The 12567-nt window shown below is 42.7% G+C and overlaps 1 protein-coding gene across 1 annotated transcript in view; it reads left to right on the top strand.

Annotated features, from left to right (window-relative positions):
- The first annotated feature begins 1142 nt into the window (after nucleotides 1-1142).
- The window catches only part of cdhr1a (cadherin-related family member 1a), a 61628-nt gene continuing 50203 nt past the window's right edge, over nucleotides 1143-12567 (top strand). The window contains exons 1-4 of the mRNA XM_063070626.1: nucleotides 1143-1271; nucleotides 2471-2513; nucleotides 3269-3364; nucleotides 8495-8640. Of these exons, the coding sequence (XP_062926696.1) occupies nucleotides 1143-1271; nucleotides 2471-2513; nucleotides 3269-3364; nucleotides 8495-8640 (414 nt within the window). The remainder of the gene's footprint in view (nucleotides 1272-2470; nucleotides 2514-3268; nucleotides 3365-8494; nucleotides 8641-12567) is intronic.

Here is a 12567-nt window from a genome sequence, read left to right as displayed (position 1 = left end):
CCTTAGCGGGGGAAATATGGGACAAGGGCGGTCCCGTATGGGACAAACCAATTTAGCCCAATATACGGGATGTCCCAGCTAATATGGAACAGCTGGCAACCCTATTGGTGACATACCAAATCTCCTCAAACTGGTAATGAAATATAGCCACTGCCATACCTTCTTTGTAGCTGCGTCGATATGTTGGGCCTGGGACGGAACCTTGGAGATGTTGCACCAACAACAAATATATTGCACCAACATCGACTGAATCACTGCCACAGCGACACTTTCTCCAGCAAAATATTGTACTGATGCTCGCGGAGTTTGCATGGTACATTGCACATCCTGGACATTGTACTGAGTCTACTCAGCATCAGAATCAGCTATTATCACCGACATATTGCCATGAAATTTGATGTTTTTGTGGTAACAGTGCAGTGCATGACAGAAATAAATAATTAGTGGAGAAGAAGGATTATGAGGTGGTGTTCATGGGTTCATGGCCGTTCAGAAATATGATGATGGAGGGGAAATACTGCAGCTGTTCCTATAATATCGAGTGTGGGCCTTAATAGCATTAAATGATATAATATTTCATCTATAAATACTATTATATTTAAATATTATTAAATGTAATAATATTTATAGATGGAAATTCCCAATGGCAGCAATGAGAAGAGGGCATGTCCCGGCGAGGATCCTTAATGTTGGATGTCGCCTCCTAGAGGCACCTCCTCTTGAAGACATCCTCAATGGTGGACATGTTTGTGCCCATCAGCATCTCAGAGCAACGCACACAAAGTCTCAGAGGATCTATCCTGGATCCAGTAACTAGATGCAATGCCAACAGCTCTATGTTATTAGGAGTTTGAGATTTGTTATGTCACCAAAGACCCTGGAAGAATCTCTATCGACATGTAGTGGAAAGCATTCTGATTGGTTGTATCACTGGCTGGAATGCATAGGATCAGAAGAGGCCGTAGAAGGGTAACACACACAAAATGCTGGAGGAACTCAGCAGGTCAGGCAGCATCCATGGAAATAAATAGAGAGTCAACGTTACGGGCTGAGATCCTTCTTCAGGACGGAGAAAGAAGGATGCCAGAATAAAAAGGTGTGGGAGGAGAGAGAGGCTAGCTGTAGACTCAGTCACTTCCATCATGGGCACAGCCCTCCTCGCCATCAAGGCCATCTCCAAGAGCTGGTATCTCAAGAACTCAGTATCCATCATTAAAGACCATTTCCATTGCAGAAATGCGCTCATCATGGCACTGCCATTGGCGGAGAAGGTATAGGGGCCTGAAGACCCATACTCAATAATTTAAGAACAGCTTTCTCCTCTCTGCCATCAGATTTGTGAACAGTCAATGAGCCCATTCGTCTTTTGCAGTATTTATCTATTTTGTAGCTTATAGTAATTTTTATGTCAGCAGTGTATTGCTGCCACAAAACACTAAGTACCGTGACCTATGTCAGTGATTAAATTTGATTGATTCTGATTCTAATCAGTGCGTAGAGTCATATGGAGTAGTATCTAGCTCTTTGGCCCATCCAGTTAATGCCAGACATTACTACCCATTATCACTGACTGTCAGGATTGAATCCAGATCATTAACTGGGCCACTGTGCAATGCTACCTAATTCGTATACTCATCATAAGATCATAAGATATAGGAACCAATTAGGCCATTCAGCCCATTGAACCTGCTCCACCATTTAATCATGGCTGAATATTTTACCAGACCCATTCTACAGCCTTCTCCCCACAATCCTTAACTCACTTACTAATCAGGAACCGATCAATCTCTGTCTTAAATACACCCACAGCCTTCTATGGCAACAGATTCCACAGATTCCACCTTCACAAAGCTTGCCAATGAGAAAATCCAGCAATGCTTTGGACTCTGCAGGCTTGTAGTGTTGGGATGTTACTGCAATGAACCAAAGCACTTATTAGGGTTTATTTTGATAAGGGAAAAACATCCCTAATCAAGTAAATGGACGATTTAAGTCTGTGTCAGTTGTGTGATGGATTTACCCAAGAAAGCAGCTTCCCCTCTCTTCAGAACAATGAATCATCCGATTAAAATCTTAGTCCCTGGCATTGCATCTGTCCAAAGCCAGCTTCTGTGCAAGGGTCACCAGAATGCTCCTTCTGGAATAACATCAATATTACTTTCAATAAAATCAGCCCCATTGCTGTGTTATAATGAAGCATGCAGAGATTTACTACAATTGCATTTTCTTCACTGTGACGTGCATCTCTCAGGGTAAGTGTGCGGTCTCTCACTATTGTAAAAATAAGGCCTCAATCAGAATGATCAAGGTAGTGTAATCCACCGTAATCCTCTGTGTAATTATTAACTATATCATGGAGTGTGTCCTTCAAACTACTTGTATAATATAATGATATTAACTAATAATTATATCAATTAGCATATTTCTTGTGCCATTTTAGCATTGAGTATGGTTTTGCTTTTGGAAACAGGTTTTGTGCTGTCTCGGAAGACGTTTTCAGATCCTGTCATGGGGTGAATGCATGCATTTTCTTTTTCCTTGTTACGTTTGCATTCATTTATTGCTGTACGACTCTATTATACCAGAAAACTGTAACATTTTACACTGATTTAGCTAACTAGCCTTTCAATATACAGACATAATGTGAAACTACACCCCAATCGTCAAAAGTAATACAATGTAACACCAGCACCAACCTACCTGCCATCAAGAAAATACTGTATGTACAGAAAGGTGCCAAAAAATGCCAGCAATATCACAAAGGGCCCCAACCACTCAGCTCATGGACCGTTCGTCCCACTCTGAACAGGTAGTATCTAAACCGGAACCACCAGACTCAAAAACAGTTACTTTCCCCAGGCAGTGAGGCTGATTAACACTACCTCTTATTAACTCCCCCCCCCCATCACTACTTTATCACCATTTGTACAGATGCTCCTGTACCTGCAAAACTTTATGTATGTATAATCAATCTGTGTATATAAATTACCTCATGTATTTCTACTTACTGTGTTTTTATCTTAATGTGAATTTTATATGCTGCATTGGATTCAGAGTAACAATTACTCATTTTCCTTTATACTTGTGTATTGGAAATGACATTAAACAATCTTGAATCTTGAATGGAGATCAGTAATAAAGTGATAAAAATTTAAATTTTAAGTAATTTTAAATAAACTTTTGTGGAGAATTGAGATAATTGTATGAAGTTGTTTGTTGTGTCCCTAGAACTTGCATCTTGGTTAACATGATGTTGAATTTCTCCCAGTTCAATCAGATTATGCTCCCTATTTCTATGACAATGAACCAAACAGCACCAATGGGAACATGGCAATGTTGAGCATCCCTGAAGACACACCATTAGGTAGGTGTAATAAATACTTCCATGGGCTTAGTGGTAAAATTTGTGAAGCTTGATCATTCTTGACAGGAATGTGAGTTGGAATTTTGCACAGACATCAAGGTTCCTGATCCCTTACTCACTCTTCCTTCAGTTAGTCCTGACGAAGGGTCTCGGCCTGAAACGTCGACTGTACCTCTTCCTATAGATGCTGCCTGGCCTGCTGCGTTCACCAGCAACTTTGATGTGTGTTCCTGGGTTTGAAGATCAGTTGTGGGAAAATGGGAATGAGACACTAACATTGCTGTCCCATACTGTAATCTCTTCTGCTGACAGTAAACGCTCCAGTATACTAGAGTCCTGCACACTTGCTGAGATTATACAGAGCTTTGGACTTCTGCGATTATAGATTAACCATAATCATCATCATCGTTATTATGTGCTGTGTCATATGACGTGAGTGATTGTGGTTTTGACCCTGATTATTCTCAGCATTTTTTTTCACAGAACTAGATTACCATTCCCTTCTTCTGGCCAATGTCTTTACAAGGCAGGTGACTCCAGCCATTATCAATACTCTTCAGAGGTTGTCTGCCTGGCATCAGTGGTCACACAGCCAGGACGTGATATGCACCAGTTGCTCATACAACCGTCCACCACCTGCTCCAGTAGCTTCACGTGACCCTGACAAGGGGAGGGGGTGTCGTTAAACAGATGCTACGCCTTGCCCAAGGATGACCTGCAAGCTTCTGGAGGGAAGGCGTGCTTTACACCTCTTTTGGTAGAGACGATCTCCAGCCTGCCACCAGTAGGTTAGCCATAAGTTGGATAAGCCAGAAACAAGAGAAAATCTGCAGATGCTGGAGGAACTCAGCAGGCCAGGAAGCACCTATGGAAAAGTGTAAATAGTCAATGTTTCGGGCCGCAACCCTTCATCAGGACTGGGAAAAAAAGATAACAAATCTGAGTAACAAGGTGTGGGGAGGAAGGAAGAAGCACAGGGTGGTAGGTGACAGGTGAAACCAGGAGAGAGGGACGGGTGAAGTAAAGAGCTGAGAAGTTGATTGGTGAAAGAGATAAAGGGCTGGAGAAGGGGGAGTCTGGTAGGAGAGGACAGAAGACCATGGACTGAAGGAAAGGCTGAGGAGCACCAGTGGGAGGTGATGGCAGGTAAGGAGATAAAGTAAGAAAGGGAAATGGGAATGGGGAATGGTGAGGTGAGGGCCATTATTAGAAGTTCGAGGAAATTGATGTTCCTGCCAGCAAGTTGGAGGCTACCCAGACAGAATATGTGTTGCTCCTTCAACCTGAGTGTGGCCTCATCGCAGCGGTACTGGAAGCCATGGACTGTCATGTTGGAATGGGAATGGGAAGTGGAATTAAAATGGGTGGCCACTGGGAAATCCCGCTTTTTTGGCAAATTGAGCTTAGATGGTCAGTGAAGCGGTCTCCCAATCTACATGCGGTCTCACCGATATACCTAAGGCCACACTGGGAGCACCGGATACAGTTGATGACCCCAACAGACTTATAGGTGAAGTGTCTCCTCACCTTAAGGCAGGGGCCCCCAACCTTTTTTGCACCGCGGGCTGGTTTAATATTGACAATATTCTTGCGGACCAGCCGACGGGGGTGGGGGGTGTTCAAGTAGGGTTGCCAACTTCCTCGCTCCCAAATAAGGGACAAAAGTAGCAGTCAAATACGGGACACTTGTGTTTACCCCGAGAAAGACTACCATGACCATGAAGCCTTGTGCGGGCACCTGTGTGCGCATGTGTGACGTGCGCATACGTGTACGTGCCGATTTTTTTTTCTACAAATCGGTTTTGGCTTAATCTTCCCGATTCTGTTAAGTGAAACTACACTGTACGTACATTATTTCTACTTTATATAGGCTGTGTACTTATCATATCATTCCTGCTTTTACTATATGTTAGTGTTATTTTAGGTTTTATGTGTTATTTAGTATGATTTGCTAGGTTATTTCAAGTTCAACAGTGCAAGACAGGAATGAGGAAAGGTGCAACTGACTCACATCGTTTCATATCGCCAAATCATATTGTTTCCTCGCGGCCTGGTAGCACATGCTTTGCAGCCCAGTGGTTGGGGACCAATGCCTTAAAGGGCGTTTGGAGCCCTGAATGGTAGTGAGGTTGGTGGTGGAGGGGGCAGGTGTAGCATCTGTTCTGCAAGGAGCGAGATCAGTGGGGAGGGACAAATGGGCAAGGGAGTCGCAGATCCCTGTGGAAAGCAGAAAGTGGGTGAGCAGGGTGGGGTTGGTGGTGGAATTACATCGGAGATGGCAGAGGTTACAGAGATTTATGTGCTGGATGCAGAGGCTGTTGGGATGGTAGGTGAGGACAAAAAGAACCCTATTCCTGGTGGGGTGGAGGAACGATTGGGTGAGGGTGGACTTACGAGAAATGGATTATGGTTGAGAGCAATGTTAATGGTAAATGAAGGGAAGCCCCTTTCTTTGAAGAATGAGCACATCTCCTTCGTTCTGAAATGAAAAGCCTCATACTGACAGATGTGGCAGAGACGGAGGAATTGAGAGAAGGGGATGGCATTTTCACAAGTAACAGGGTGGGAAGAGGTATTGTCCAGGTAGCTGTGAGAATCAGTGGGTTTATAACAAATACCCGTAGATAAGCTGTCTCCAGAGGTAGAAATGGAGATTGGATAAGCTAGGGCTGTTTTCTCTGGAGAGGTGGAGCTAAGGGGAGACCTGATAGAAGTTTATAATATTATGAGAGCCATAGTTAGAGTCAATAGCTGGCATCATTGTCTAATACCAGAGGGCGAAGGCGGTAAGTTCAAAGGAGATTTGCGGGGCATGTTTTTTTACACAGAAGGAATGTGCTGCCAAGTTGATAGTGGAGGATAAAATGATTGAAGTGTTTAAGGAGTTCTAGGGTGGGTACATGGATGTGCAGAAAATGGAAGCACACGGACATTGTGTATGAAGAAGAGATTAGATGGGCATTTAATTACTGTTTGATTAGTTTGTAACAACACCATGAGCCAAAGAGACTGCTCCTGTCCTGTACTGTTCTAAAATTTATGTTCTATGTAGAGAAGAAAATTGTTGCCTTGAATTCAGTACAGTGTAGATCAATTCCCAGGAAGAGGACTTGCCTTGTTAGAGTCACTGAGTTATACAACACAGAAACAGGCTGTTCGGCCCAACTCATCCATACTAACCAAGGCAAAATTCTAAGCTAGTCCCATCTGACTGCATTTGGGTAATGTCTTTCTAAACCTTCCCTGTTCATGAACTTGTGCAAATATCTTTCAAATGTTATAATTGTCTCTGTCTCCATAACTTTCTCTGGCAGCTTGTTCCATGTTCCTGTTGCCCTCTGTGTTGAAATTCTTGCCCCTCACGCCCTTTAAATCTTTCCCTTTTTATCTTAAACCTATGCCTTCATGATCTAGACTCTTGAACCATGGGATAAGAACTGACCATCCACCATATCTATTCATTTCATGGCTATATAGACCTCTATAATGTCACCTCAATTCCCTTCGACCCAGCCTTTCCGGTTTCTCTTGGTAACTCTGGCCCTCCAGTCTTGGCAATTTACTTTCTACCCATTATGCTACTGGCATTTAGGACAGCATTGAAGGTTTTCCATCTCTGGGTGGTGTTCTAGACTTCCTTCATGTGTCAGTAGCTTCCTCTCAGTTTTCACAACAGTCAGTCATGCAAGTGCTGGGTGGAGACTCAGGAATATCATCAAACTCAGATATTGAAGGATTCTCCATCACTGATTCCGTAACAATTTAGTTTGACCAGTCAGGGTTACTAGCCCTGAGCTGCACCCTGAACCCAGAGGACTGGTGGACCACTCTTTGTCTGGCCTCTACCCTTGGACCTGTCTGGCATGGGTGACCCTACTAAGAGTCAAAGAATAAAGCCCTGACTGCAGCCAACATATCTCTCTGGGTCATTGAGACATGCAAACCTCCAAACCCTACGACAAGGTAGTGGTCCTCTTGGATGAGTCCTGGCATCACCCTTGAGAAACTTTCTGCGCACTCTTTAGTTTCATCACATCCTTGGCGACCAGAACAGCACACAATATTCCAGCTGCTATCTTACCACCATCTTGTCCAGCCGTAACGTAATGTCCCAATACTAGTACTCAGTACCTCTCTGATAAAGGACAGCTTGCCATGGGCCTTCTTCACCACGCTCCCTATCTGTGTCAGCACCCTCAGGGTACTATGTACTTGTATCTGGAGACCGCTCCTCTCTGTTTTACAACAGTCTCCAGAGCCCTGTCGGAATCAGAATCAGGTTTACATATAGAACATAAAACATTGCAGTGCAGTACAAGGCCATTTGGCCCACAATGTTGTGCTGGATTTTTAACCTGCTCTAAGATTGATCTAACCCTGTCCTCCTATATAACCCTCCATTTTTTTTTATCATCCATGTGCCCACATAAGAGTTTCTTAAATGTCCCTAATGTATCTGCCTCTACAACTACCATGGCAGGGTGTTCCACTCTCCCACCAATAAAGATTCTAGAATGTTCTGCCTGGTTTTAAACCAGGGACCTTCTCCCGTGTGAGGCGAATGAGATAACACCACAATACAAAAACACAGCCCTTTTTTTAACAGTGGAAATTGTACCCAATCACTGGCGATGTTACGCTAACTGCTACGCTGCCATGCCGCTACTTAGGATGTGCTGGGGGCAGCCCGCAAGTGCCGCCATGCTTCTGGCGCCAACATAACATGCCCACAACTCACTAACCCTAACCTGTATGTCTTTGGATTGTGGGAGGAAACCAGAGCACCCGGACGAAACCCACCCAGTTACGGGGAGATAGTGCAAACTTCTTACAGAAAATGGTGGGATTTGAACCCCATATGTTGTGAAATCTGTTGTTGTGTGACAGCAGTACAGTGCAATACATAAAAATGGCTATAAATTACAATAAGGATATAAAAAATAGTACAAAAGTGTACAAAGTAGTGAGGCATTTACTGTGTTAGTCCTCCCCAGGTTTAATATTGTGAAGAGAGAATCGGACAGATAGGCCTCAATTCACTGGAGAAGAATAATCCAGGCAATGATGTACACATAGTTCTTTGTAATGTCTTCTTGATGATAGAAACTCTGGATTTTGAATCCTTTCTAGGGTCCCACCTGTACACTTTAAATGGCACCGATCTGGAGGGAAATGCTGTTACATATGGCATGACATTTGATCCAGGATCAAAAAACTATTTTGCAGTGGATCCAAAAACTGGAAATGTCACATTGGTGGAAGAGTTGGACAGAGAGGTAAGACTAATTCCCATTTCATTTACTGTGATTGCTGGAAATGTATCAAAACACTGAACACAGGACGGCATTCGGCCCATCATATTTTTGCTGCTGGTAACCTTCAGTTGGGTTTTCCACTCTAATCCACTATAATGGAATGACACGGTAGCGCAGTGGTCAGCACAACGCTTTACAATGCAGGCGACCAGGGTTCAATTCCTGCCACTGCCTGTAAGGAGTTTGTACGTTGTTTTCAAATTGCGTTGCTGTAAGGCTAATGTACAATTTGCCATCCTGTACTGTTTCTGCATGTTAACATTTATATGTGCCCATGTCTCTCTCTGAGTACCAATGATCTTCAATCTCTCACCTTTTAAAAATGCTCTGCTTTTCTATTTTCTATAGCAGGAGAGCTGACTTTACACTTTGCCTCAGCATATTGAACTTGCCCTGTATTTGCACATTCTCTGTTGTCCTGAAGCCTTTTTCCAATCTTCCCTCTGCCCACTCTGCTGCCTAATTTGTATCATGTATGAACTTAGATATACAACACATGAACAGTTCTGTCCCACCATTGATCCCTGCAGTGTTCCATGGTTACGGTATCTCCAGGGAGTCTTGTACTCTCAATTGCTTCACACCACAGAAACCGGCATAAGCACTGGCCTGATGAGCCGATAAGGCTTGGGACAGACTTTAACTTTAACTTTAATGGGTAAATGACCCATAATTCATGACAACCAGTTGTACGCAGTCAGAATCCAAACTTGGCACTTTAATGCAATAAAGACCAAAGATATTTTACATTTTGCACTTGTGAACCCGATACAAGGTCCTGGCAGCAATTTAGTGGTCCCAGCTCCCATGAAGTACTTACTTCCTTCGTGAGTGTAATACCTATTCTCAGCTTTAATATTTATGGATAACAAAACATCTCTCACAAAAACTGAAAATAAAAATTCCTGATTCCATCATGTTTATCTTGTTATCATTCAGAGTTTACTTCTACCTTACTAATTTTACAACCAATGAACACAATAATTAATTGTCCCCTTAAAAGATAATTTGTTTAGCAGTTTCTGGTGTACTTTTGGCCAGTTCAACCCCCTCTCAACCCCATTCTCCTGTTTTCTCTCCAGAGCTTTTGATGCACTTTCCAATCAAGAACCCATCAACTTCCACTTTAAATATACCCAAAGACTTTGCCTCCACCACAGTCTGTGGCATTGATTTCCACAGATTCACCAACCTCTAGGTAAAGAAATTCCTCCTTATCTCTGTTCAAAAGGGGTGAGTCTTTATGGTAAATGTTAGCAAGCCTATGATACTCAACTGGTGCTGTGATGCTGTGATGAAAACAGCCCAGTCTATCACCAGGATAAGCCATTGAACACGTCTACAAGGAGTGCTGACACAAAATGGCAGCATCCAATATCAAGCACCCCCACCATCCAGGCCATTCTGTCTTCTCACTGCTGCCATTGGGATGGGGTGCAGGAGCCCCAAGTCCCACATCGCCATGTTTAGGGACAGTTATTTTAACTCAGCCTACAGGCTCCCAAACCAGCGTGGATAACTCGACTCACCTTAACTCTAAATTGATTCCACAACCTGTGGACTCAGTTTCAAAGACTCTATAACACATCTTTTCATTATTATGTACTTATTGATTGATTATTATTATTATTTTTTTGTATTTGCACAGTTTGTCTTCTTTTGTCCATTGGTAGCTTGTCAATCTTTGTTTTTATTGATCCTATTACATTTCTCTATTCTACTGCGAATGCCCGAAAGAAAATGAATCTCAGGGTAGTATATGGTGACATATATGTACTTTGTTAACGAATTTACTTAGAACTTTGAAAGCAATTATATACACCAGGAAGTTCAGGAATTACTTGCAAGCATGTTGAACTCAACCTTGTTGTGGTTTGGAGGGTAGATTGCCTCAGTGACCCGGAGAGCTACGTTGGCTGGAGAGAGCTTTATACTCTTGGTAGGGTCACCCATGCCAAACAGGTCAAAGGGTAGAGGCTAGATTAAGAGTGGTCCACTGGTCCTCCAGGTTTGGTGGTTCAGCTCAGGGCTAACAAACCTGACTGGTAAAACAAAATTGTTAGGGAAACAGCAGTGAAGAGTCCTTCTATATCTGAGTGGCCACAGAAAGACAGAGATGGAGGACCTTCATTGCTGCCTTAAATACCAGTGGCACAACGGGCAGCAAGATACTGAGCTCCAAAGGTCCCACAGTTACGGGCCAATTCCCGCTGACTCCACGTGGGACCCCATACCATAACAGAAGCTGACTGAGATACCCCAGAAATTGCATGGGAAACTGCTCTCAGGTCCTGCTTATGCTGGATCTGACAGAGGATACTAGTGCCCTTCCATTTCAATGGAGATTTTTCCCCACAAGAAAGAAAGATAAGAATGGAATAAATTAATTCTCTGAAAACACATTCACCCTTACTGCAATATCTTTAAAGCTATAAGTGTTTTACAGATAAGTATTTATTTTTTGATATTTAATACTTAAAGAAGTAGTTTAATACTTAAATTTTATTTTGAATTGATTCTGAATGCCAAGGCCATGCAGTGCTTTGACTGAACTTGAAATAGACCTGTGGAGGTGAGTGTAGTAAGTGACTGTGCTACTTTAAAAAGGAGACTTAGAAAAAACAATAAACCAGCATCTTGTCAGGAAAGTGTTGAAATCTTCTTTAAAGGTGACATCTATCTACTTCGAAAATTATTATATGATTGAACAGAGCCATAAATATGAGAGGGAGGAACTCATAACATTTTCATTCATCAGGATAGTGGTACTGAATAAATGATTAAGACTGTCAGCAGACGAGTCTCCGGGGCTTGATAGACCCCAGAGTCCATCTTGCTCAGAATACACTGGTATAATTCTACACTGCCATCATAGAGAGCATCCTCATACCAGCCATTATTGCCTGGTTTGATGCAGCATCCTCTCACAATATACGGAAGCTACAGAGAACTGTCAGGTCAGATAAAAGCGTCATTGGCTGTGGTCTACCATCACTGTAGGACTCGCCTAGGTCAAAGAAGCAGGCAGCAAGAAAAATCATTGCAGACACTACCCACACTGCAAACCGCCTTTTCCAAAAACTCCCTTCTAGAAAGCGCTATAGAGCCATTAAAACAAAAACTTCACACCATCTTAAAGATGTTCCCCCCCCCCCCCCGCCCCGGGCAATTCATCTGATCAACCATTCTAGTTACTCCCCCACCCCCGCTATCTATTTATCCCTTCACTGCACTGTAAATACATTAAACCATTTTTATAAAACTGTTTATATCGTAAATACAAGCTGGTGTTTATGTATTTATACAGATTTTATTCCACTTCTATACTTTAACCTTTAACTTTATATTTTTTTAAATTGCTGAATGTTGTTTTCTTCTGGTGCATAGTCCATCCTGATCCCACAGCAAATTCCTAATACATTTAACCAGTGGAATTCAGAACAGCGCGAGGGGATTTGATCGAAGCAAGAAGCAGTTTGATAAGGAGCATCTAGAGAGGGGAGACACTCAGATTCTCCCATCTCCTTATGGGAGAATCTAAGTGACTGTGCTTAAAAAAAATAGGGATCTGAATTAAATATTTGGATGAAGTGAAGTAGTTTTGCTTAGGTGCCATAAATTTTTGAATCAGCATGGTAACTTCACTCACCTCAAGGAAATGATTCCATAACCTCTGGAGTCACTTTCAAGGACTGGACAACTCATGTTCTCTGACATGTCAGTCCATGGCCTCTTCTACTGCTGCGATGAGGCTGTACTCCGGTTGGAGGAGCAACATCTTATATTCCTTCTGAGTAGCCTTCTTGGGAGCCCTTGTGCAGGATTCCCTACAGGTTAATTTGCAGGTTGAGTCTGTGGTGAGGAAGGCAAATGCCATGTTAGCATTAA

Source organism: Mobula hypostoma, chromosome 18 (assembly GCF_963921235.1).
Source record: "Mobula hypostoma chromosome 18, sMobHyp1.1, whole genome shotgun sequence".
NCBI lineage: Eukaryota > Metazoa > Chordata > Chondrichthyes > Myliobatiformes > Myliobatidae > Mobula > Mobula hypostoma.
This window is presented reverse-complemented; position numbering and strand designations above follow the sequence as displayed.